The 27849-nt window shown below is 43.4% G+C and overlaps 1 protein-coding gene across 1 annotated transcript in view; it reads left to right on the top strand.

The window, feature by feature from the left end:
* Window positions 1-211: 211 nt before the first annotated feature.
* Window positions 212-27849, top strand: part of Pef (Peflin) — a 36782-nt gene continuing 9144 nt past the window's right edge. Inside the window, exons 1-3 of the mRNA XM_067777021.1 lie at window positions 212-389; window positions 445-652; window positions 9338-9481. Coding sequence (XP_067633122.1) covers window positions 378-389; window positions 445-652; window positions 9338-9481 — 364 coding nt within the window. The 5' untranslated portion in view covers window positions 212-377. The remainder of the gene's footprint in view (window positions 390-444; window positions 653-9337; window positions 9482-27849) is intronic.

The raw sequence follows: 27849 nt of genomic DNA, 5'->3' as shown, positions 1-27849 counted from the left end.
TGTTAATTACTTTTTAGTTTGGCAACGCTGCCTTTAATAAACCTAATTTTTCAAAAAAAGATGTCGCTGCTTAGCCTTGAAAAACAGCGGCGACATCTGCCTATCACATTTCACGTGTGCGAATATTTCACGACATCTGCTTCACAAGTCTGTCAATGATGCAGAGTATTCCCGTGAGAATTGAGCGCGAGCCGGAGCTGTAAAATTCACTGGAAGACGGCATTGTGTCACTGCCTTTAAATTTCTATCCGTATCTGGATCGCGTTTCATTGGAACGCAACATAAGCAAGTATAAACAATTAAAATTGCTTCGAAGGAGGTAGTTTTCTTATTTATTTGATCGCTTTTGCAATTTTGCAATAACTTTAGTTGCCAATATGTCATATGGCGTAAGTACCTTTGATTAATCTGTTAAGTTGTATATTAACAAATCCTACTTAAAAGGGTGGATATCCTGGTGGGCACAATCCTTATGCGGCTCCTCCTGGCGCTTTTCCGCCACAAAACTCGCAAGCATCTTCGCAGGCACAACAGTGGTTCAATATGGTTGATCGAGATCGGTCCGGCAAGATAAGCTCCAGTGAACTTAAAGCAGCTTTAGTGAATGGGCGAGGGGAAAATTTTTCGGATAACGCTTGCAAATTAATGATAAGTAAGTGATAATCTAAGTTTTATCGCGAGGTGTTCACAAATAGAGATAGAGTAAATAATAATTAAAATGGTCAGGTAGTTGTTGTAGCGATAAGGACACTCTCCGAAGGCTTTGGGGAGTGTTATCGATGTTGATGGTCCATTGCTGTTATGGTTCTATTTTGGTTATTGGTAAAAATTTAGAACAGGGACGGAATGCGAATACGCTTCCAAAAATGTCGGGAGAGGTGTCAAACGACGCGTCTTGACATAAGTATTAATAATTTTAACTCATTATAAAGACATTAACGAAAGACCGAAAAATGTCCCGGGCGTGGGATCCATAGTATTTTCCTTCAGAATATATTTCTAAGTTGGCGGCCTTCGGCCTCGCTTATAAGAAATTACACTGGCAGGACCACCAATAGGGTGGGATCAAATTTAAGGGATTCAAGGGGTGATAAGCGCAATACAAAGCTTTATAGCTTCAACGCTTCCGCAACCCAGTTGTCAACCTCACCTACGCGAGGGAAATAAATAAATGGAAGGTGCGGTAACCTCCGAAGAGATTTAAGACGAGCTTCTCTTCCAATTTGCGTCGTGCTCCTTTCTTAATTTTTTCTACAAATTGGGGGATCGGGACCATCACATCGATAACACTCCCCAAAGCTCTAAACGCTTGTTGTCGAGCTCCATTTGGGTATGTTGATACTCACGCAATATCCTGGGGGTGCTTAAGCTGCCACACACTATAATAAATAAAACAAGTTTTTTTGAGTTTAATGATCAATCGGATGCGCCAAAGTAGAACTTATTTATTTTAGGATATAAAAACTGCTATTTTACAGCACAACACTTAAAAACGTTTTCTCGACAGTAAGCGCGTATCTATAATGAATTTGCCCTTTGCAAATTTTCACAATGCTGTTATATGCATTCGGGGAGTAACCTTATCGCTACAACAACAACGGGACCTATTTGTTTTATGCCGACTCCGAACGACATCTGCAAGGCAGACAAGTTTTCACTTAGAGCTTTTCGTGGCAGAAATACACTCGGAGTGCTTGCCGAGGGGCGACCCCGTTTAGAAAAACTTTCTTCTAATTGAAAAAACTTGTTTCTAAAATTTTGATGTTGATTTGCCTGGAGCGTGAACCCAGGATCTTCAGTGTGGTAGGCGGAGCACGCTAACATCACACCACGGCCGACGCAACGGGAATCCTGTTACAAATATGAGTGTATCATACACATATTTAGCAGGCGAGGCTGGGGTCTGCATTGCAGACCTGCTCTGGGTATAACGTCCACAGGAAAGACCGCGAAAGCGGAAATGGAGGCGGTCTCGCGTTTATCATACACCACTCTGTGCAATATTGTATATTTGATCCTGGCATCGACCGCAGGGACAATGTCTTAGAACGTCAAGGCCTATCTGTCCGGTCAGGCGATGCAAACCTAGAAATCATCAACATCTACATCCCTCCTGCCACCTGTTGCCCCAGTGGATACCGCCCTAATATCAGGGCCTTACTCACTGGCAACAATCGCATTATCTTAGGCGATTTCAATGCCCATCATGATCTATGGCATTCAAACTTGCGGGCAGACAGTAGGGGTGAGATGTTGGCGGATGAAATAGAAGAAACGACGTTCTGCACAATAAACGGAGACGCCCCCACACGTATGGTAGGAAGCTGTCACAGCTCGCCAGATATCTGAATCGTGAGCGCAGAACTCGTAAACTGAACTGGCAGCCGATGGTAACATTGGCATCCGACCCAATACTTATTTCGCTTGAGCGTAACGCCGACTTCATCGTCACTGAAAAACGCACTTTCATAAACTTCAAAAAAGGAAAGTGGGAAGAATATAAATCCTTTACAGACAGCCGCCTAGCTGCCCTCCCTATCCCGACTGATGCCCGCCAAGGGGAGCGTGCCTTCCGTAAGGTCATTAAATCCGCCTCGGCACATTTCATTCCCGCCGAGAGAATTCCCGAAATCCGGCCCCACTTCCCGGCGGAGGCCGCAAACTTAGCGAGAGAACGTGACCTTATAAGACAGCTTGATCCAGGCGACCCCCAAATGAGGGATATAAACCAACGCATCAGATTGCTTGTAGATGAACACAAGCGGGCGAAATGGGAGGAGCACCTAAGAGGTTGTAACCTCTCTACCGGTGTGGGTAAACTTTGGTCCACCGTAAAGTCCCTATCGAATCCGACTAAGCACAAAGACAAAGTTTCCATCGCCTTTGGCGACAAAGTGCTGTCGGACGCGACAAAATGCGCGAGCGCTTTCTGCCGACAATATATAATGCATCCTACGGTTGACAAAGATAGACGGAGAGCCAATAGACGCGCACATAAACACAAATTCAGCGCGTCACCAATCACCATCACCGCTAAAGAGGTTGAGGACGCCATTGGTCGTGCTAAACCATCCAAAGCAGTGGGCCCAGACGGCATAGCCATGCCGATGCTTAAAAACCTAGGGAAAGAGGGGTTCAAATATTTAGCGCATGTCTTCAATCTGTCTCTTTCCACCTTTGTCATACCTGAGAAATGGAAAATGGCCAAGGTAGTCCCGCTACTAAAGCCTGGGAAACCAGCTAACATAGGTGATTCGTATCGTCCGATATCTCTCCTATCGCCAGTGGCAAAGACGCTTGAAGCCATTCTGCTCCCTTATTTCCAAGCAAATTTGCAGCTAGCCCCTCATCAGCATGGCTTCAGAAAACTCCATAGCACTACCACCGCGCTGAATGCCATTAGCACCCAGATAAATTGCGGTTTAAATCAATACCCCCACCATAGAACAGTACTCGTAGCGCTAGACCTATCAAAAGCTTTTGATACGGTCAAACATGGCTCGTTACTGCAGGACCTGGAAGGGTCTACCCTTCCCCCATGTCTTAAAAGGTGGACCGCAAATTATCTGGGTGGTCGGCAGGCATCGGTGCAATTTAGAAACGAAACATCAAAACCAAGGACAATTAAACAGGGGGTGCCACAGGGTGGTGTCCTATCCCCACTTTTGTTTAATTTCTACATATCTAAGCTTTCTTCACCACCGGAAGGAGTCACAATCGTTTCCTACGCCGATGACTGCACAATAATGGCCACAGGCCCAGGCCCAAAGATCGATGCGCTATGCAATAAAATAAACGGCTACCTCCCTGATCTCTCCAGTTTTTTCGCCTCGCGAAACCTGGCATTATCACCGACTAAATCTTCCGCGACCTTATTTACAACATGGACGCCCCAAATGTCGACCATTTTGAACATCCACGTCGATGGCACTACGCTACCGACTGTCCGACACCCCAAAATCTTGGGTGTGACATTTGATCAGGATCTACATTTTGGTGAGCACGCAGCCGCAATTGTTCCGAGAATTCAGAGCCGTAACAAAATCCTCAAATCCCTCGCTGGCAGTACTTGGGGAAAAGATAAAGAAACGCTTCCCAAGGCAGTCGGTTCTATGTACCGGAGCGACTCGGGATTTTTCCCGACCAAGGACTGTCATTTCAGTGTGACCCCATGTAATTTGTTTCGTCCCTCCCACAAATTGTCATCCTCCCAGCAGCTCCTTGCAGCAGGACTGCTACATATTCTCTTACTCCGGGAAGGTATCGAACCCAATCCGGGTCCGTCTCCTCACCCCGGTCCTGAGAAATGGTTTTGCTGCATTTGCCAGAAAAGAATCTTTTTAGGACGGTCATACTCTGTTCAGTGTGTCTCGTGCAAGAGATGGTTGCATCGGACAGGTTGTTCTGGGCTTGATCCCAAAACCCGACGTCCACGTAACTTTTATAAATCTTTTGTGGCTCCTTGCTGCTCACGCCCAAGGGCGTCCCGTAGTCTACGCCTAAGCGTATCCCCACTGCCTTCCAGCAGCTTTGCTGCTCAGCAAGCCACAACAAGTACCCGCTGCTGCTCGCGCCCACGGCGCCAACAACTCAAACAGCTGATACCAATCATAACTACTACCTTCGTAGTAGAGCTGGTAGCAATGCTGAGCATCAGCCCCTGCCCCCGTCTTCTTCTCCTCCCCTCTTTTCTGGCAGCAATCGTGCAGGTCAGGGAAATAGACTCTTAGTCCCTGCCTCCGTTTGCACCGTCTGCCAGCACAGAATATATAGGTTTGCGACATCCGCTCAATGCAGCTCCTGCCTTGGGTGGTGCCACTTTCCTAGATGTTCTGGTCTCCGCGACGGCAACCCCTCGACGGGTTTCATCGCGCCATGTTGCCAGGTCGCAAACCCAAATCATCCGGGTACCCCAATGCTTGACCAAGGGCGCCCAGTCCCAAGGCCACAACAGCAATTGCGTCCTGGCCTTCCACAACCTAGGCGTAGTCACCCCTCACTTACCCCTAGAGTGGCGGCGTCACCCCTCATGCACTTCAGAACTCTGCAGTTCAACTGTAATGGACTAACTGGGAAGATTACGGAGATAGTCGATTTCATGAAGCGGCACAACATCCGCATTGCTGCGATTCAAGAGACTAAACTCACAGCAAGATCTGCATTGCAGACCTGCTCTGGTTATAATGTCCACAGGAAAGACCGCGAGAGCGGAAATGGAGGCGGCCTCGCGTTTATTATACACCACTCTGTGCAATATCATATATTTGATCCTGGCATCGACCGCAGTGACAATGTCTTAGAACGTCAAGGCCTATCTGTCCGGTCAGGCGATGCAAATCTAGAAATCATCAACATCTACATCCCTCCTGTCACCTGTTGCCCCAGTGGATACCGCCCTAATATCGAGGCCTTACTCACTGGTAACAATCGCATTATCTTAGGCGATTTCAATGCCCATCACGACCTATGGCATTCAAACTTGCGGGCGGACAGTAGGGGTGAGATGTTGGCGGATCAAATAGACGAAACGACGTTCTGCACAATTAACGGAGACGCCCCCACACGTATGGTAGGAAGTTGTCATAGCTCGCCAGATATCTCTATCGTGAGCGCAGAGCTCGTAAACTGCGTCAACTGGCAGCCGATGGTAACATTGGCATCCGACCACCTGCCCATACTTATTTCGTTCGAGCGTACCGCCGACTTCATCGTCACCGAAAAACGCACTTTCATAAACTTCAAAAAAGGAAAGTGGGAAGAATATAAATCTGCAACAGACAGCAGCTTTGCTGCCCTCCCTATCCCGACTGATGCCCGCGTGCCTTCCGTAAGGTCATTGAATCCGCCTCGACACATTTCATTCCCGCCGGGAGAATTCCCGAAATCCGGCCCCACTTCCCGGCGGAGGCCGCGAGCTTAGCGAGGGAACGCGACCTTATAAGACAGCTTGATCCAGGCGACCCCCAAATAAGGGATATAAACCAACGCATCAGATTGCTTGTGGACGAACACAAGCGGGCGAAATGGGAAGAGCACCTAAGAGGTTGTAACCTCTCTATCGGTGTAGGTAAACTTTGGTCCACCGTAAAGTCCCTATCGAATCCGACTAAGCACAAAGACAAAATTTCCATCGCCTTTGGCGATAAGGTGCTGTCGGATGCGAAAAAATGCTCGAGCGCTTTCTGCCGACAATATATAATGCATCCTACGGTCGACAAAGATAGACGGAGAGCCAATAGACGTGCACATAAACACAAACTCAGCGCGTCACCAATTACCATCACCGCTAGAGAGGTTGAGGACGCCATTGGTCGCGCTAAACCATCCAAAGCAGTGGGCCCAGACGGCATAGCCATGCCGATGCTTAAAAACCTAGGGAAAGAGGGTTTCAAATATTTAGCGCATGTCTTCAACCTGTCTCTTTCCACCTTTGTCATACCCGAGAAATGGAAAATGGCCAAGGTGGTCCCGCTACTAAAGCCTGGGAAACCAGCTAACGTAGGTGAGTCATATCGTCCGATATCTCTCCTATCGCCAGTGGCAAAGACGCTTGAAGCCATTTTGCTCCCTCATTTCCAAGCACATTTGCAGCTAGCCCCTCATCAGCATGGCTTCAGAAAACTCCATAGCACTACCTCCGCGCTAAATGTCATTACCACCCAGATAAATTGCGGTTTGAATCAATATCCCCACCATAGAACAGTACTCGTAGCGTTAGACCTATCAAAAGCTTTTGATACGGTCAACCATGGCTCGTTACTGGAAGACCTGGAAGGGTCTACCCTTCCCCCATGTCTTAAAAGGTGGACCGCAAATTATCTGGGTGGTCGGCAGGCATCGGTGCAATTCAGAAACGAAACATCAAAACAAAGGAGAATTAAACAAGGGGTGCCACAGGGTGGTGTCCTATCCCCGCTTTTGTTTAATTTCTACATATATAAGCTACCTTCACCACCGGAAGGAGTCACAATCGTTTCCTACGCCGATGACTGCACAATAATGGCCACAGGCCCAGGCCCAAAGATCGATGAGCTATGAATAAAATAAACGGCTATCTCCCTGATCTCTCCAGTTTTTTCGCCTCGCGAAACCTGTCATTGTCACCGACTAAATCTTCCGCGACCTTATTTACAACATGGACGCCCCAAATGTCGACCATATTGAACATCCACGTCGATGGCACTACGCTACCAACTGTCCTACACCCCAAAATCTTGGGTGTGACATTTGATCAGGATCTACATTTTGGTGCGCACGCAACCGCAATTGTTCCAAGAATTCAGAGCCGTAATAAAATCCTCAAATCCCTTGCTGGCAGTACCTGGGGAAAAGATAAAGAAACGCTCTTGACCACATACAAAGCAATTAGCCAGCCGATTACGTGCTACGCGTCACCCATATGGTCGCCAAGCCTAAAAACCACCCACTGGAAGAAACTACAGGCCTGCCAAAATACTGCTCTCAGAATCGCCACGGGCTGTCTTCTTATGTCCCCAGAACACCATCTGCATAATGAGGCGAGAATACTCCCCATCAGGGAGAGAAATGAGATGCTGACCAAACAGTTTCTGTTGAATACCCAGAAACCTGGGCATCCCAACAGACATCTGATTGACGAACCAGCACCGCCTAGGGGCCTAAGGAGTCATCTCCGTAAGCATTTTGAGAAAATACGGCACCTGAGAACCCAGCCGTATGAAGCGGAAAAACACAAGCAGGTCCTTGGTGAACTCCATAGACAGGCGTCGGACCTTTATGTCGGGAATTGCCCGGTGAATCCAGTACTTGAAGAAAAATATCCAGAACTCGCAGAAGAGGAACGCATACTCCCCAGGGAAACGCGTGTCACTCTTGCTCAACTTCGTTCTGGATACTGTAACAGGTTAAACTCTTACCTATCCAGAATCAACCCCGACATACAAAATGTATGCCCTGCTTGCAATGTGTCCCCACATGACACCAACCATCTCTTTAATTGTAATGTGGAACCAACGCCTCTAACACCCCTTTCCTTATGGTCCACCCCTGTTGAAACGGCAAGTTTCCTTGGACTCCCGTTAGAGGATATTGATGACAATTTGTGATCGGTCGCGGCTATTAGGTGGGGCGAGCATTGCTACAACAACAACAACAACATAAAGAAACGCTCATGACTACATACAAAGCAATTAGCCAGCCGATTACGTGCTACGCGTCACCCATATGGTCGCCAAGCCTAAAAATCACCCACTGGAAGAAACTACAGGCCTGCCAAAATACTGCTCTCAGAATCGCCACGGGCTGTCTTCTTATGTCCCCAGAACACCATCTGCATAATGAGGCGAGAACACTACCCATCAGGTAGAGAAATGAGATGCTGACCAAACAATACCCAGAAACCTGGGCATCCCAACAGACATCTGATTGATGAACCAGCACCGCCTAGGGGCTTAAGGAGTCATCTCCGTAAGCATTTTGAGGAAATACGGCACCTGAGAACCCAGCCGTATGAAGTGAAAAAACACAAGCAGGTCCTTGGTGAACTCCATAAACAGGCGTCGGACCTTTATGCCGGGAATTGCCCGGTGAATCCAGTACTTAACGAAAATTATCCAAAACTTGCGGAAGAGGAACGCATACTCCCCAGGGAAACGCGTGTCACTCTTGCTCAACTTCGTTGTGGATACTGTAACAGGTTAAACTCTTACCTATCCAGAATCAACCCTGACATACAAAATGTATGCCCCGCTTGCAATGTGTCCCCACATGACACCAACCATCTCTTCAATTGTAATGTGGAACCAACGCCTCTAACACCCCTTTCCTTATGGTCCACCCCTGTTGAAACGGCAAGTTTCCTTGGACTCCCGTTAGAGGATATTGATGACAATTTGTGATCGGTCGCGGCTATTAGGTGGGGCGAGCATTGCTACAACAACAACAACAACAACAGGCGAGGCTGGGGTGGGCGGGATGGCCTAGAAGGTTTAATGAGCTCATATTAGTTGTTATCGAGATGGTCGGGCTAGTACTGTAATGGTGCTTTCTTACCGGAACGTGCCGGATCTACAACAACTTCAAAATTAAATCTGTACAAAATCCCTGTGTACACAACATTTTTTTGAGTGCACAACAACATTAACATGAAATTTGCAACTTCAACTGCACTAATTTTTTATACACGCAGAAAGGTGTTCTGTGCAAAAAATATGGATCGGGCCCTCTGGGCCATTTTATATGAATATATGTATATGAAATAAAATTTTTAATTTCTGCTTTCAGATTCTAAAAAAGGAGATCGAAACACGTCGTTTGATTCCACCTTTGATACATTTTGATAAATACTTCCCTCTTTTAGGTATGTTTGACAAGGACGCAAGTGGTACTATTGATATCTATGAGTTTGAGAAGCTTTATGACTATATTAATCAATGGTTGATGGTATTTAAAACTTATGATCGCGACGGAAGTGGTCACATTGACCAAAATGAATTAGCACAAGGTAATAAGCGCAGCCAGTACTGAAATATATTGATATAAATACATGAATACATACCACAGCATCTACTTTTTATGTGCATATGTACAGTTGCGGTCAAAATCTTAGTAATGCTTAAAGCTCATTTCATTTAAGTGAGCAATTTTTTTTATCACGTCGGATTCAAAACATGAAATCACTTCATGGGCTTAACCTATTTCTTTTCTTAAATTTGAGCGCAATTTAAGTTGCAACGGCATTTTAGTAAGTCAAAATCTTAGTAGCGCGTGAAAAAGTATATAAAAGTCTATTATTATGGCATCTGGCTTTGTGAAAATTAAAAGGAACGGTAAGGTTAGTTTATTTAATTGATATTCTATAGCTAATGGCCAAACTTTTATTACTTCTTATTCATAAATGTCGAGAAACAATTGCACACCTGAGCAGCGCGCCCTTATACAAAAATTGAATGCTCTATGCAAACGTTGTGTGATAGTGCAAAATATCATTGGTTGGGAGTCCTAGGAAACTTGCAGTTTCAACAGCGGTGGACCTGAGTGAGAGGGGTGTTGGTCCACATTGCAATTAAAAAGGGAGTACTCTTGCTGTTGTTGTTGTTGTTGTAGCGATAAGGACACTCCCCGAAGTAGAGGTTTAAGACGGTCACTTTATCGGCGGCGGGACCGACGTATTCGCATTTGTAACAGGAGCCGTAACGTGTAAGTGATATTTAAACACGGTTGATAGGCTATATCGAATGTGACTCATTCCAAGGTACTAGTTTGGGATAGGGCCGCCAACTTTAGGAAATGTCAAACCGGGAGACTTGGGTGTTGAATGATGATGATGAAGTGAGAAAATCACAATTATCATTTCAAATGCTTCTTTATAATTAAGCAAATAAAGTGATTTTTCAAACCCTTCCCATACGAGCATATATCTTCAACTTAAGTATGAGCTGAGAATCATTTCAAAGGAGTGTTTAAACCCCTGGAGCCTACTAAAGGATTTTGCATCACTGATTTCGCTTATTTTTTCAGCCAAATGGGATATAGAATTTTTGAAATAATCGGCACCTCGGGTAACTTGCTTTTTTAACAACTTGAGGACAATTTTATTTAAATTCAGTGTTGTTATTAATTTTTTGAAAAAAATTAGTTATGCGAAGTGAGCATATAAATTTATTATATAACTTTTCTTTTAGTCTTTTGTTTTAATAACTTGGCGAATTCGGTGTTGCAAAATCCGTCTTAGGCTGGCATTGAAAGCGCCTTTTGAACGGTTAGAAAGTTTTAAATTTCGCAATTGGATGCTTAATATAACTGGCAGTGATACGCATTCCTTGATACCCCTTTCGACCAAATGGGACCAGTTTCTGAAATGAACAATAAATGGTCTAGAAAGTCTTAAAAGGCAGTCGGTTCTATGTACCGGAGCGACTCGGGATTTTTCCCGACCAAGGACTGTCATTTCAGTGTAACCCCATTTAATTTGTTGCGTCCCTCCCACAAATTGTCATCCTCCCAGCAGCTCCTTGCAGCGGGACTGCTCCATATTCTCTTGCTCCGGGAAGGTTTCGAATCCAATCCGGGTCCGTCTCCTGACCCCGGTCCTGAGAAATGGTTTTGCTGCATCTGCCGGAAAAGAATCTTTTTAGGACGGTCATACTCTGTTCAGTGTGTCTCGTGTAAGGGATGGTTGCATCGGACAGGTTGTTCTGGGCTTGATCCCAAAACCCGACGTCCACTTAACTTTTATAAATCTTTTATGGCTCCTTGCTGCTCACGTCCAAGGGCGTCCCGTAGTCTACGCCTTAGCACCCCCACTACCTTCGAGCAGCCCAGCTGCTCAGCAAACCACAACTAGTACCCGCTGCTGCTCGCGCCCCGCGGCGCCAACAACTCAAACAGCTGCTACCACTCATAACTACTATCTCCGTTGTAGAGTCGGTAGCAATGCTGAGCATCAGCACCTGCCCCCGTTGTTGTTGTTGTAGCAATGCTCGCCCCACCTAATAGCCGCGACCGATCACAAATTGTCATCAATATCCTTTAACGGGAGTCCAAGGAAACTTGCCGTTTCAACCTGCCCCCGTCTTCTCCCCCCTCTTTTCCGTCAGCAATCGTGTATGTCAGGGAAACAGACTCTTAGTTCCTAACCCCGTTTGCACCGTTTGCCAGCACAGAATATATATGTTTGCGACATCCGCCCAATGCAGCTCCTGCCTTGGGCGGTGCTACTTTCCTAGATGTTCTGGTCTCCGCGACGGCAACCCCCCGACGGGTTTCATTGCGCCATGCTGCCAGGTCGCAAACCCCAATCTACCGGGTACCCCAATCCTTGCCCAAGGACGCCCAGTTCCAGGGCCACAACAGCAGTTGCGTCCTGGCCTTCCTCAACCCAGGCGTAGTCACCCGTCACTTATTCCCAGAGTGACGACGTCACCCCTTATGCACTTCAGAATTCTCCAGTTAAACTGTAATGGACTAACTGGGAAGATCGCGGAGATAGTCGATTTCATGAAGCGGCACAACATCCGCATTGCTGCGATTCAAGAGGCTAAACTCAGCAAGATCTGCATTGCAGACCTCTTCTGGGTATAATGTCCACAGAAAAGATCGCATGAGCGGAAATGGAGGCGGCCTCGCGTTTATCATACACCAATCTTTGCAATATCATATATTTGAATCATGGCATCGATCGCAGGGACAATGTGTTAGAACAAGGCCTATCTGTCCTGTCAGGCGATGCAAACCTAGAAATCATCAACATCTACATCCCTCCTGCCACCTGTTGCCCCAATCGGATACCGCCCTAATATTAGCGCCTTACTCACTGGCAACAATCGCATCATCTTAGGCGACTTTAATGCCCATCACGATCTATGGCATTCAAACTTGGGGGCGGACAGTAGGGGTGAGATGTTGGCTGATCAAATAGAAGAAGCGACGTTCTGCACAATAAACGGAGACGCCCCCACACGTATGGTAGGAAGCTGTCACAGTTCGCCGGGTATCTCAATCGTGAGTGCAGAACTCGTAAACTGCGTCAACTGGCAGCCGATGGTAACATTGGCATCCGACAACCTGCCTATACTTATTTCGTTCGAGCGTACCGCCGACTTCATCGTCACTGCAAAACGCACTTCCAAAAACTTCAAAAAAGGAAAGTGGGAAGAATATAAATCTTTTACAGACAACCGCTTTGCTGCCCTCCCTATCTCGACTGATGCCCACCAAGGGGAGCGTGCCTTCCGTAAGGTCATTGAATCCGCCTCGGCACGTTTCATTCCCGCCGGGAGAATTCCCGAAATCCGGCCCCACTTCCCGGCGGAGGCCGCAAACTTAGCGAGAGAACGTGACCTTATAAGACAGCTTGATCTAGGCGACCCCCAAATAAGGGATATAAACCAACGCATCAGGTTCCTTGTGGACGAACACAAGCGGGCGAAATGGGAGGAGCATCTAAGAGGTTGTAACCTCTACCGGTGTGGGTAAACTTTGACCCACCGTAAAGTTCATATCGAATCCGACTAAGCACAAAGAAAGTTTCCATCGCCTTTGGCGACAAAGTGCTGTCGGATGCGAAAAAATGCGCGAGCGCTTTCTGCCGACAATATATAAGGCATCCTAAGGTCGACAAAGATAGACGGAGAGCCAATAGACACGCACATAAACACAAATTCAGCGCGTCACAAATCACCATCACCGCTAAAAAGGTTGAGGACGCCATTGGTCGCGCTAAACCATCCAAAGCAGTGGGCCCAGACGGCATAGCCATGCCGATGCTTAAAAGCCTAGGGAAAGAGGGTTTCAAATATTTAGCGCATGTCTTCAGCCTGTCTCTTTCCACCTTTGTCATACCCGAGAAATGGAAAATGGCCAAGGTGGTCCCGCTACTAAAGCCTGGGAAACCAGCTAACATAGGAGAGTCGTATCGTCCGATATCTCTCCTATCGCCAGTAGCAAAGACGCTTGAAGCCATTTTGCTCCCTTATTTCCAAGCAAATTTGCAGCTAGCCTCTCATCAGCATGGCTTCAGAAAACTCCATAGCACTACCACCGCGCTAAATGCCATTAGCTCCCAGATAAATTGCGGTTTAAATCAATACCCCCACCATAGAACAGTACTCGTAGCGCTAGACCTATCAAAAGCTTTTGATACGGTCAACCATGGCTCGTTACTGCAAGACCTGGAAGGGTCTACCCTTCCCCCATGTCTTAAAAGGTGGACCGCAAATTATCTGGGTGGTCGGCAGGCATCGGTGCAATGTAGAAACGAAACATCAAAACCAAGGAGAATTAAACAAGGGGTGCCACAGGGTGGTGTCCTATCCCCACTTTTGTTTAATTTCTACATATCTAAGCTACCTTCACCACCGGAAGGAGTTGTTGTTGTTGTTGTTGTTGTAGCGATTAGGTTACTCCCCGAAGGCTTTGGGGAGTGTTATCGATGTGATGGTCCTTTGTCGGATACAGATCCGATACGCTCCGGTAACACAGCACCATTAAGGTGCTAGCCCGACCATCTCGGGAACGATTTATATGGCCACATTAAACCTTCAGGCCATCCCTCCCTCCCCACCCCCAAGTTCCATGAGGAGCTTGGGGTCGCCAGAGCCTCGTCTGTTAGTGAAACGGGATTCGCCGCTCGAAGGTGAGGTTGACAATTAGGTTGGAGAAGCTATATATTGCGCTACACAACCCCTTGAATCCCTCACTGTTCTAATGAAACCGGAAGGAGTCACAATCGTTTCCTACGCCGATGACTGCACAATAATGGCCACAGGCCCAGGCCCAAAGATCGATGAGCTATGCAATAAAATAAACGGCTACCTCCCTGATCTCTCCAGTTTTTTCGCCTCGCGAAACCTGGCATTATCACCGACTAAATCTTCCGCGACCTTATTTACAACATGGGCGTCCCAAATGTCGACCATTTTGAACATCCACGTCGATGGCACTACGCTACCGACTGTCCTACACCCCAAAATCTTGGGTGTGACGTTTGATCAGGATCTACATTTTGGTGAGCACGCAGCCGCAATTGTTCCGAGAATTCAGAGCCGTAACAAAATCCTCAAATCCCTCGCTGGTAGTACCTGGGGAAAAGATAAAGAAACGCTCATGACTACATACAAAGCAATTAGCCAGCCGATTACGTGCTACGCGTCGCCCATATGGTCGCCAAGCCTAAAAATTACCCACTGGAAGACGCTACAGGCCTGCCAAAATACTGCTCTCAGAATTGCCACGGGCTGTCTTCTTATGTCCCCAGAACACCATCTGCATAATGAAGCGAGAATACTCTCCATCAGGGAGAGAAATGAGATGCTGACCAAACAGTTCCTGTTGAATACCCAGAAACCTGAGCATCCCAACATACATCTGATTGATGAACCAGCACCGCCTAGGGGCTTAAGGAGTCATCTCCGTAAGCATTTTGAGGAAATACGGCACCTGAGAACCCAGCCGAATGAAGCGAAAAAACACAAGCAGGTCCTTGGTGAACTCCATAAACAGGCGTCGGGCCTTTATGCCGGGAATTGCCCGGTGAATCCAGTACTTAAAGCAAAGTATCCAAAACTCGCGGAGGAGGAACGCATACTCCCTAGGGAAACGCGTGTCACTCTTGCTCAACTTCGTTCTGGATATTGTAACAGGTTAAACTCTTACCTATCCAGAATCAACCCCGACATACAAAATGCATGCCCCGCTTGCAATGTGTCTCCACATGACACCAACCATCTCTTTAATTGTAATGTGGAACCAACGCCTCTAACACCCCTTTCCTTATGGTCCACCCCTGTTGAAACGGCAAGTTTCCTTGGACTCCCGTTAGAGGATATTGATGACAACTTGTGATCGGTCGCGGCTGTTAGGTGGGGCGAAGTATTGCTACAATAACAACAACAACCCAGGCGGCCCCCAAATAAGGGATATAAACCAACGCATCAGATTGCTTGTGGATGAACATAAGCGGGCGAAATGGGAGGAGCACCTAAGAGGTTGTAACCTCTCTGCCGGTGTGGGTAAACTTTGGTCCACCGTAAAGTCCCTATCGAATCCGTCTAAGCACAATGACAAAGTTTCCATCGCCTTCGGCGATAAAGTTCGTCGGATTCGAAAAAATGCGCGAGCGCTTTCTGCCGTCAATATGTAATGCATTCTACGGTCGACAAAGATAGACGGAGGGCCAACAGACACGCACATAAACATAAATTCAGCGCGTCACCAATTACCATCACCGCCAGAGAGGTTGAAGATGCCTTGGTCACGCTAAACCAACCAAAGTAGTGGGCCCAGTCGGCATAGCCATGCTGATGCTTAAAAGCCTAGGGAAAGAGGGTTTCAAATACTTAGCACATGTCTTCAACCTGTCTCCTTCCACCTTTGTCATACCTGAAAAATGGAAAATGGCCAAGGTGGTCCCGTTACTAAAGCCTGGGAAACCAGCTAACATAGGAGAGTCGTATCGTACGATATCTCTCCTATCGCCAGTAGCAAAGACGCTGGAAGCCATTTTGCTCCCCTACTTCCAAGCAAATTTGCAGCTAGCCTGTCATCCGCATGGCTTCAGAAAACTACATAGCACCACCACCGCGCCAAATGCCATCAGCACCCAGATAAATTGCGGTTTAAATCAAAACCCCCATCATAGAACAGTACTCGTAGCGCTAGACCTATCAAAAGCTTTTGATACCGTCAACCATGGCACGTTACTGCAAGACCTGGAAGGTTCTACCCTTCCCCCATGTCTTAAAAGGTGGACCGCAAATTATCTGGGTGGTCGGCAGGCATCGGTGCAATTTAGAAACGAAACATCAAAACCAAGAAGAATTAAACAAGGGGTGCCACAGGGTGGTGTCCTATCCCCAGTTTTGTTTAATTTCTACATATCTAAGCTACCTTCACCACCGGAAGGAGTCACTATCGTTTCATACGCTGATGACTGCACAATAATGGCGCAGGCCCACAGATCGATCAGCTCTGCAACAGAATAAACGGCTACCTCCCTGATCTCTCCAGTTTTTTCGCCTCGCGAAACCTGGCATTATCACCGACTAAATCTTCCGCGACCTTATTTACAACATGGACGTCCCAAATGTCGACCATTTTGAACATCCACGTCGATGGCACTACGCTACCGACTGTCCTACACCCCAAAATCTACATTTTCGTGAGCACGCAGCCGCATTTGTTCCGAAAATCCAGAGCTGTAATAAAATCCTCAAATCCCTTGCTGGCAGTACCTGGGGAAAAGACAAAGAAACACTCATTACTACATACAAAGCAACTAGCCAGCCGTTTACGTGCTACGCGTCACCCATATGGTTGCCAAGCCTAAAAATTACCCACTGGAAGAAGCTACAGGTCTGCGAAAATACTGCTCTCAGAATCGCCACGGGCTCTCTTCTGATCTCCCCAGAACACCATCTACATAATGAGGCGAGAACACTACCCATCAGGGAGAGAAATGAGATGCTAACCAAACAGTTCCTGTTGAATACCCAGAAACCTGGGCATCCAAACAGACATCTGATTGATGATCCAACACCGCCTAGGGGCTTAAAGTGTCATCTCCGTAAGCATTTTGAGGAAATACGGCACCTGAGAACCCAGCCGTATGAAGCAAAAAAACACAAGCAAGTCCTTGGTGAACTCCACAAACAGGCGTCGGACCTTTATGCCGGGAATTACCCGGTGAATCCAGTACTCAAAGAAAAGTACCTAAAACTTGTGGAAGAGGAACGCATACTCCCCAGGGAAACGCGTGTCACTCTTGCTCAACTTCGTTCTGGATACTGTAACTGGTTAAACTCAATTGTCACCCTCACCTATCCGCGGCGAATCCTGTTTCGCTAACAGACGAGGCTCTGGCGACCCCAAGCGCCTCATGGAACTTGGGGGGTGGGGAGGGAGGAATGGCCTGAAGGTTTAATGTGGCCATATAAATCGTTCCCGAGATGGTCGGGCTAGCACCTTAATGGTGCTGTGTTACCGGAGCGTACCGGATCTGTATTTGGCAAAGGACCATCACATCGATAACACTCCCCAAAGTCTTCGGGAGCAACCTTATCGCTACAACAACAACAACAACCTCATGAAACCTTCTAGGCAATCCCGCCCTACCACTTCCTACATCCATGAAGAACTTGGGGTCGCCAGAGCCTCGGCTGTTAAAGAAACAGAATTCGCCACGGGTAGTTGGAGAAGCTATATATTGGGCTGACAACCCCTTGAAAGGGTTGCGCTACAGAACCTCTTAAATCAATTTGGTATTTTAGTTGCATCTTACGGCAGGCATACCTGTATATTCTAAGCCACTGGGTTCTATCTTTGTTAACCGTGGAATGCATTACGTGTTGTTGGCAGAAAGCTATCCGAAAGCACTTACAGGGTGGTGTCCTATCCCCGCTTCTGTTTAATGTCTACATATCAAAACTCCCTTCCCCACCAGAAGGTGTTACAATTATTTCCTATGCCGACGACTGCACGATTATGCCTACAGAACCTGGCCCTTCAATTGATGAATTAGTTTCTAAAATAAAAAGCTATCTCCCAGATCTTTCCAGCAACCTGGCATTGGCACCGACAATATCCACGATATGTTGCAATCACTAACAGACGTTGCTCTGGCGACCCCAAGCTCCTCATGGAACTTGGGGTGGGGTGGGGGGGAGGAGGTACGGCCTTAAGGTTTAATTTGGCCATATAAATCGTTCCCGAGATGGTCGGGCTAGCACCTTAATGATGCTGTGTTAGCGGAGCGTACCGGATCTGTGTCTGGCAAAGGACCATCACATCGATAACACTCCCCAAAGCCTTCCGGGAGAAACCTTATCGCTACAACAACAACCAAGGGAGACACGAGTCACCCTGCCCCAACTTCGCTCTGAATACTGTAACAGGTTAAACTCTTACTTGTCCAGAATCAACCCCGATATACGTAATGTATGCCCTGCATGCGATGTGTCCCCACATGACACCAACCATCTCTCAAATTGCAATGTGGAACCTACGCCTCTAACACCTATCTCCCTATGGTCCGCCCCTGTTGAAACAGCCAGTTTCCTTGGACTCCCGGTAGAGGGCTGTGATGACAATTTGTGGGTGGTCGTAGCCATTGAATGGGGCGAAGCACTATTATACAACAACAACAACGAGTCCTGTGCTCACGATGGAGATGTCTGGCGAACTATAACTGTTTCCTACCATATGCATGGGGGCATCCCCGTTAATCATGCAGAACACCGTTTTTTTTTAGGCGCCACGAAAGATTTGTATAAATGACGGGGTCGACGGATGTTGGGATCTAGCCCAGAGCACCCAGTGCGATGCATCCATCCCTTACGCGTGACACACTGGCAAGAGTGTGACTGTCCTAAAAAGATTCGTGTCCGGCACACGCAGCAAAACCATTTCTCTGGATCGGGATCAGGTACTGGCCCGGATTAGGTTCCATGCTTTCTCGGAGCAGTCCCGTCGCAAGGATCTGCTGGGAGGATGATAATTTGTGGGAGGGACGCAACATAGTAAAGAGGGTTACACTGAAGTTACAGCCCTTGGTCGGGAAAAATCCCGAGTCGCTCTGGTACATAGAGTCGGCTGCCTTGGGAAGCGAACAGTGGTACGTAATGCCATCACCTTGCAAGCAAGTGGCAAAAAGCGTGGAAGAAAGGCAGCAATGTCGGTAAGAGAAGTTAAGACCGTCGTCAGATACTCAAAACAGTTTCCATTTGCGGCTTCTATTGAGATAAAAGATGCCTTAAAAGGGTCTTCAAGCCTTGAGACTGTTCTTCGGCGTTTGCATGAGCACGACATGGGTCCAAGAAAAGTACCGTTGTTGACTAAAACGCATGTACCAAAGAGAATTAGATTTGCCAAAGAACATTTGAATTGGCCGAATGGCGCAATATTTTATGGTCGGACAAGTCGAAGATTAGCATGTATGGTGGAAAGGGATCACGTCAATATGTAAGCCGACCACGTAATATCGAATACCATCTGAAGTATACAACAAAAACCGTAAAGCATGGAGGTTTCAACTGGGCATGCGCTTCATGTGTCGCTATATTCAAGGACATCATGCTGCCATATGCCAGAGGTGGAACAGAGAGCAAAAAGATGGTTTGAGGAAAGCCAGATCAGCGTGATGGAATGGCCGCCACATCCACCTAGACATAAATTCCAATGAAAATTTGTGGGTTGATGTCAAGGATGCAGTAGCCAAACACAAGCCAGCATCGAATACACAACTATGGGAAGCTGTAAAAAGCGCATGGGAGTCGATTTCGGTTGAAGCATGTCTAAAACTTGGTGACCAAATGCCACGTCGCCCGAAAAGCCTGGCAAAAATCAAAAATTTCTTGAAAGCGTTCGATAAACCTAATACATGTATTTAATAGAGAATTTTCCAGTGATTACGAATATATAACTCTTATTAAACAGAAAATGATATTTTAGGAGGTAGAGCAGCTCAAAGTTGATTAATTTTTAACACTTAGAAAAATTTGTGTTTTTGTTCTTTTTTGTTGTATTAAAAATTATTTTGTCTCTAAACAAACCGGCCTGCTACTGCTTTCTTGTATTATACCGAAAGGATATTTAATTCTAGTTTGAAGTAAAATATAAAATTTGTTCTTTTTTTATAAAAATTTGTCAGATCTACCTATTTTTCGAAAAGCCTATTTTTAGGACCTTTTTCGAACTTAGATGGAAAATAAAAAAAAGGACAAAAAAGGTCTCCGTGAAATTTACAGTAGGTATTTGCTAAATATTCAGTTACCTGAATTCATAAGGTTTACCTGCGTCCAGCTGCGATTTCACTTTTTATATCAAATAAAGTGAAGCAACCTTGGGTATAAATACGCGCCTGAGCAGGTATAGGTAAGAAGGAGGCAAATTTAGTACGGTCACTTTTGTTGTTGGAATTTGTTAATAAAAACAAATTTTTCGGTTACAAGCTGCATAATATACCTGGAAATCATTTCCATAATTTGAGTATATAAAGCAATGGTTAATACAACGGCTAAAATCAGTTTTTTGGAGTCTATAGAATAAAGTATTCTGTTTATTTAAATAAACATAAATATAGCTCACATATTTTTTTATTAAGATATACTCGATGGCAAATTTTAATATGTCTCTAGAAAACTCCAAACTATTTGAGGTGTTCAAAGCTTCAAAGACAAAAGCGGAGTTCGTTGAGGCTATTATGACAGAATTACCAAATGAAGCATGCAATAAAGAAGACTAAGACTTGAAAGAAAAAATTGGCTTCCTCTACATTCCAATACAAAGAAAATGGCAAGCAGTCGGTCGTTCTATTTCAAGGTTTATAAGTAAGCATGAAAGCTGGCTAGCTGGTAAAAGTTTATTGGACGAATAAATGCCTAGCACATCAACCAATCGAACTAGAGGAAGACCAACAAAACCCATAGAAGAATGTTCGACCTACACAAGGAAAAGGAAGCTGTCAGATTATACCAGAACTATCGCCAGGACTCATCTTTCAGAAGCATTAGCTATTAAATATAAAAAGGACGAATAAAACATCAAGTCTCATATCATAGGAGCAGTTGCGTTAGCAAGTCCAGTGCGACTGGGAAGGATCAAAAACAGCATTCCCACACCCCAAAATTCGCTACCTAGGAGATTCACTCCTGACAAGTCTTTGGCGCTGTTTATAGATCTCGGGTTATCGAAGGATAAATATAATATATTTCGTGAGTCATTATTGCAACATAATGCCGATCTTTTCCCTGAATACAAACAAATCACTCAAGCCAAGAAAGAAGCAGTTCATCCAAGAGCCAAAATAACCGAAGTATCAGCTGAAGTTGAGCTGCAAATCTTAATGGACATACGTCTATGCGACTCTTGAAAAGTTTTTCTGAAGAAAAGTTGAAATCACTGCCAAAAAGGCTAACATTGATAAATAAATGGGGCTGTGATAGATCATCCGGACAAAGCGCATATAAGCAAAGAATAAATGTAGAGATGGAACAATTACAGAAGGTAATATGTTTATGGCTTCTATTGTTCCCCTCCGTTTAAAAGATGAAGCTTCAGAATATTGGAAAAATCCACGGCCGTCATCAGTTAAATTGTGCCGGCCGATATTATTTAAATATGAGAAGGAGTCTTCCGAACTCATAAAAGCTACAGTGAGTGATATAAAAAATTAAATCGCAAAATTAGAACCAACAATAATTGAAATGAAGACGGGAATGTTATTAACATAAAGCATGATTTTCTTCTAACAATGGTCCATGGAAAAGTTTTAAACTTACTAACAAACACATCATCTACATTGAAATGTCCAATCTGTAAGAAGAGTCAAAAAGACTTTGAAAATCTTGATGATTCAATTATTTACGAACTAAATTATAAGTATGGAATATCTCTTTTGCATGCGAGGATAAGGTGCTTGGAATTCGTTTTCAAACTGGCTTATACATTACCACAACAAGGAGAAGTTTTCGACGACAATGCAACATCTAAGGAAAAACAAAACATTAGAAAAAAATAATTCAAGATGCATACTATAAAGAGCTTGGCCTGAGAGTTGTCTGCCCAAAGTATGGATACGACAACACAAATGATGGAAACTCCTCAAGAAGATTTTTTGAACACGATGAAAAGACTGCTCGCATTACTGAAGTCGATTGAGATATTGTCAAACGATCGGGAGTAATTTTAAATATTTTAAATTGCCATGAAAAAGTTAATGGACCTAAATTTGGAGAATATGCATCGAAAACTGCAGAGCTGCTGCTTCAAAATTATCCTGAGAAAAAGCTCACACCAACGGTACATAAAATTTTGGCCCATGAAAAAGATTTAATAGAATACCAGTGTTTACCATTAGGAGAATTGTCTGAAGAAGCTCAAGAATCTAAAAACAAGGACTACAAAAGATATAGAAGTATTAACGCTTGCAAAATTTCACGAGTTGGACAAAACGAGGAACAACATGTTGGCCATCTCTTCTGATCCAGTCATATCATCCATGATGCATTTAAGATCACAAAAAGATCTTACAGACACCTATAGCTCAGAAATGGTTTCCTTCTTAGATATATTTTCAAAAGGCGAAGACTACGTTAAGATAAATAAATGATCCACCTTTTCTATCACAACAAAAAAATTTTTTATAACTTAGTTTTGTTATTTTATTGAAAAAAAAAGAAATCAATAAATACAAGTTTATTGTGTATTATTAATAATAATACAGGACTTTCATTTAGTAATTATAATCATATAATTTTCGTTTTTACATCTTTTTAAAATTTATCAAATTTTAAGATGAGTTTTGAAGCACCCTTTATGTATATTAATTTTAAAGCTTAGGCTTTGGATATCAGAAGAGTAATAAATTTTTACAGAAATCAATAAAATTTTTAAAGCGGTTATTAAGATAAAACTGTTTATCATAAGTGCTCAAAAATTTATTAGTTGTTCATCTTTGGCTCAAATACAATAATATTGAACAACTTTCAATAATTTTTCTTAGTTAAGTGTTAATAAAATATTTGGTTTTTGAATTTTTCAAAAATATGTAATTAAATTTATACAATGAATTTTCAAGCAATGTTTATATACTTATCCCCTAGCGTACACATTTCACTTTTATAAGAGTATAACATCTTAAAAGAATTAATGCGTCCATCAAGTTTGGTGGGGATTGATCACGTTGCTACTAAGACAAAACCTTTAATCATAAGTAGGTAGAGCCACACTCCTTCATACAAACCATAAGTTTATCGATTTTCTAAATTTTGGTTTATTTTATTAAAATAAGATAAAAGTTCAAATCGTTTTACGATTTGAATTGTTTAATATTTGGGCTGTAAAAGGCTATTACAGTTACTTTTTAACCCCTCCTTTTTTTCTATGTCCAGTACTAAGATTTTGACAGCAGGTGTATGTATGTATGTTCATCATATGTATGTATATGTAATACTCCTATATTGCTAATAGAAAATGCTCGCAATGTGTTTTGAATTCGAAATCAAAACAAGACAGCCTATAAAATTTTTGCGATTGTAGCAGCATAAGTGTGACAAGAAAAAATTAAAATTTAGGTACATTCGATTATTGAATACAAAAACAAAAACGTTTAAACAGCAATATATCGACACTCTGATGTTTGGGAATGTACCTAGCCTTTTGTAGCTATATAGGAGTATTACATACATATATGATGTTCATTTCTGCGTGCAAAATAATAGCTTTTATACTTTTTCAATTTTGGTTAATTTTTATTTCATTGCAATTTGCAAACAATGCCATTTTGACTTTCATATCTCACAGTATATACATAAATATGAAAAGTATAAACATATGTATGTACATTAGGATGGTGCTTATAAATCAAATTAAATCCTTCCAGTCCATCCCTTCAAACGGTATTATTGGTGTTACAGTAAGGCAGTCTAAGTTCCGGCGAACCGGAAAATGCCCAACTGTGTGCTCTCATATAGTATATATTAATATTAGCTGTGTTTTTTTAAACGCGTATACGTCTACGTTTGCGCCTAAAAAAACGCTTATCCTCACTTAGATAACACTTAGGAGACCCATCTAGCGGCAACTAGCTACAGAAAGAACATTTTGTACCGAAAAGCGGAGACACAAACCTTTGCTGTATGTCTGTGTATAACCTATAGCTGAATCGGTTGCGATAAATAGTGGACACACACCATTTGTAGAGGTGAAACATAGACACATATTTCAGTTGCATCTGAGTATAATGCGTATTGAAATTTAGGAGTACTAATTTTATGCGCAGCAATCTCAGAAGAGTAGATAAAGTGTAACGCTTAGCGGTCCATATAAAGTTTAAGCGTAAACGTAGATAGATGTAAAAAAAAACACTGCTAATGATACATTTTTTAAAGAGAAATGTCCAGTTAAATTTTTTGAATGTTGCAATATACTATACATGTATATATGTACTATTTGTTCGTTGTTGTTGTTGTTGTTGGATATGAGCTTTGCCCCATATAATAGGTGCGATCACTCACAAATTGTCATGCGGGAGTGCAAGGAAAGTTGGGCCATAAAAATGGGGCTTAGAGGCGTTGGTTCTGTATTAAAATTAACGAGTGAAGAACAGAGGGAGGGGTGGGTTTAGTTTCAAATCCATTTCGCCCATTGTTGTCATAAAAACAATTCTCCTTCGCAATTACGTTAGGATTGCTCGTTTTGTGTTAGATTTAAAAGCGCGTATCCAGATCATAAGAAAACGCTTCGGAAATTTTTTTTATTTTCCCCTTGTTAGTCAGTAGTGTTTTTAAAAAAGAAAATTTATAATAAAAAAAGCAAAAAAATATTTTCAAATAATATATTTCGTTAACTTAAGGTGAAAATGTGCTGTCACTTTTTTTGAAAAACTGTATTTTAATGCAGTTTTAAAACTGAATTCAAAATACATCGATCACAAGAAAAAAATATTTTAATTTTTAATTTTTACGTGCTGTGGGCAATGATGTGTAAGTGTGCTAATTCGTCAGCTGTTAAACAAAAAAATGTGCTAAGTCAACCAGTCAATAATATCAATCTGAATTACCAGTCATTTCTTTGTGCGCGCATTTTATTTACCTGTTTAATTAATTCAGTCTAAAAGTACATGCTTTGTTGTTGTTGTAGTATTAACGATAAAGACACTCTCCGAAGGCTTTGGGCCGATGTTGATGGCCGCATATAGATCCGGTACGTTCCGGTAACAAAGCATTATTAAGGTACTAGTCCGACCATGTCGATATCGATTTATATGGCCACATTAAACCTTCTAGGCCATCCCGTCCATCCCACCCCCTAGTTCCATGAGGAACTTGGGGTCGCCAGAGCCTCGACTGCCAATGGAACAGAATTCGCCACGGGTAGGTGAGGTTGGTAATTGGGTTGGAGAAGCTATATATTGCGCTGGGAACCCCTTGAGAGGGTTGCCTACACAACCCCTTGAAATTGGATTCTCCCAATTGAGACATACCTTTGGTGTTTGATAAATGCTTTGCGCTGACCATAATCTACTTCAATTCTTATATGTCAATAACTACATGCTTTGTTACAGACTTATTAAAAATAGAAAACAATTCAAGCTTAAACTTATATAAGCTGTTATAAAAATTAAGAACACTACTGAATCGATTTGCTAGATGTATAGTCGTAGTTATAGGTTCATTCATAGCATAATTCCTTTTATTAGTTATTTAGATAAATAATCTTATGCCGAAGATCACGCATTGGAATATATGGAATGAACAAATTAGATAAATCAGAGCAATTCGTGCTAACGTTTATTACATTATAGGCAAGCACGAGTGAGATGAAAATTGTTCTGTCATGCAAAGCCTGAAGACCAAGCAATTTGCACCTGCTGGTATATGATGGGAGGCCGTCTGGCCAGTGAAGCATAGTCAAGCAATTTTTGTAAACAATTTTTGAACTCTCTGAATTTTATAGGAGTTATATTCATAGAAAAGATTCCATATTATTGAGCAATATTCAAGACGACTTCTGACCAAGGATATATATATAAAGTGGCTAAAGTGTAATAGGGTCCTTAAAGTCACTGGTGTTACGTCTACTGAACCCAACCTTTGCAACAAATTTTGAAACAACGTAGTCAATGGTACTAGAAAAAGAGGGTTTGGAGTTAAAAATTACTCTCAAGCCTTTACTCTCTTGACAACGATTAATAGATTTAGTATTTAGTTTGTGGCGGCCACCGTGGTGTGATGGTAGCGTGCTCCGCCTACTACACCGTATGACCTGGGTTCACACCCCGAGCAAAGCAACATCAAAATTTTAGAAATAAGGTTTTTCAATTAGAAGAAAATTTTTCTAAGCGGGGTGGCCCCTCGGCAGTGTCTGGCAAGCGCTCCGAGTATATTTCTGCCATGAAAAGCTCTCAGTGAAAACTCATCTGCCTTGCAGATGCCGTTCGGAGTCGGCATAAAACATGTAGGTCCCGTCCGGCCAATTGGCAGGGAAAATCAAGAGGAGCACGACGCAAATTGGAAGAGGAGCTTGGCCTTAGATCTCTTCGGAGGTTATCGCGCCTTACATTTTTTTTTTTGATTTAGTTTGTAGATAAAGTATGTGGCAGTTGTCTTTTTGGAATAAGACACAACACAGCATTTGTTTGAATTTAAATATAAATTATTGTCTGCGCACCATCCGGCAAAATAGTCCAGATCAGAACCGTTAGAAATAGTTTGACAAATAAATAGTATTTTTTGTGAAATATATAATTTTAGTGTTTTATTTCAATCATTAAAGTTGAAGAGTGATGGGAAAACATATTGAGTAAAAAGTGCTAAGTCAGGGGAGAAAATTTGTTATGAGTGCGGAAATTGTGCTAAAGCATAAAATAGCTGCTGGGTTGGCATACATGAGTATTATTAATCTTTTTCCAAGCTTCTACACTCAAAAGCATTGCAATTAAGGTATCCTCATTCACAGTTTTGAAAAAGAAGGTTATTTCAAAAGTTATTCATTTTTTTCGTCTCCTGTAAAATTCGTAAAAGTTGACTTAGCACATTTTCACATTAAGCTAACGATTTGCTGGGCTTACAAGAGGGACTAGATTCAATAAATGTGAGTTTTAAAATGTGCTCTTTTATTTCTTACAAATTATATGAAATCAAAGTGCACATTTCAAAACTCACCCTTACTAAACCCAACCTCTGGATACCGATCTTATGGCATTATTATACAGAAATTACCCAGGCGGGACAACACCCCTTTTGTAAAATCTTTCAACTGTCGTACTTTGCTCCACCGTATCACTTATAAAGTGAAATATTAGTATGTATAATTAAATTATATATCTTAAATATAATGAATTTTTTGTTATCCTTCGACTTCCCTTTTTTAAACAGGTCGTCACTCACTCGCAATTTTCACTTAGCAAGGAAAACCTTACTACCATATCGAAAACCACCACGTCATCATCCGGCAATTATCTTATTCTTCAGAGGTTTCACCGAGAATCGAACCAAGGTTAACTCGGCGAAACCTGAAGCGCTTACCCACTGAGCTGGCTACTTTTATTTTACCATCCTTTGTTTGTCTTATTTTCTACAATGATTCCTAGATATTTTGTACAAGGTTTATCCTGCAGGGTCACCCCCTTAGCTTGTGAACAACTGCAACGTCATCTGCATCATAGGTTTGAGAGATCCCTTACCGAACCGCATGAGCAGTTAGTTGTTAACCAGCGTACATAGCAGAGGTGATAATACCTCGCCATGCTGCATGCCCCTGTCCAGCGTTTTTGTGGCCTCATATAACCCCCAGCGAAGTATTCTTCCTGCAGTTACGCAAACAGACGATTAGCACAGTGGTGTTTCCTTTGTTCGCTTTCGTTGTGACAATATT

The sequence above is a fragment of the Eurosta solidaginis genome, chromosome 3 (assembly GCF_040869045.1).
Source record: "Eurosta solidaginis isolate ZX-2024a chromosome 3, ASM4086904v1, whole genome shotgun sequence".
Classification (NCBI taxonomy): Eukaryota; Metazoa; Arthropoda; class Insecta; order Diptera; family Tephritidae; genus Eurosta; species Eurosta solidaginis.
This window is presented reverse-complemented; position numbering and strand designations above follow the sequence as displayed.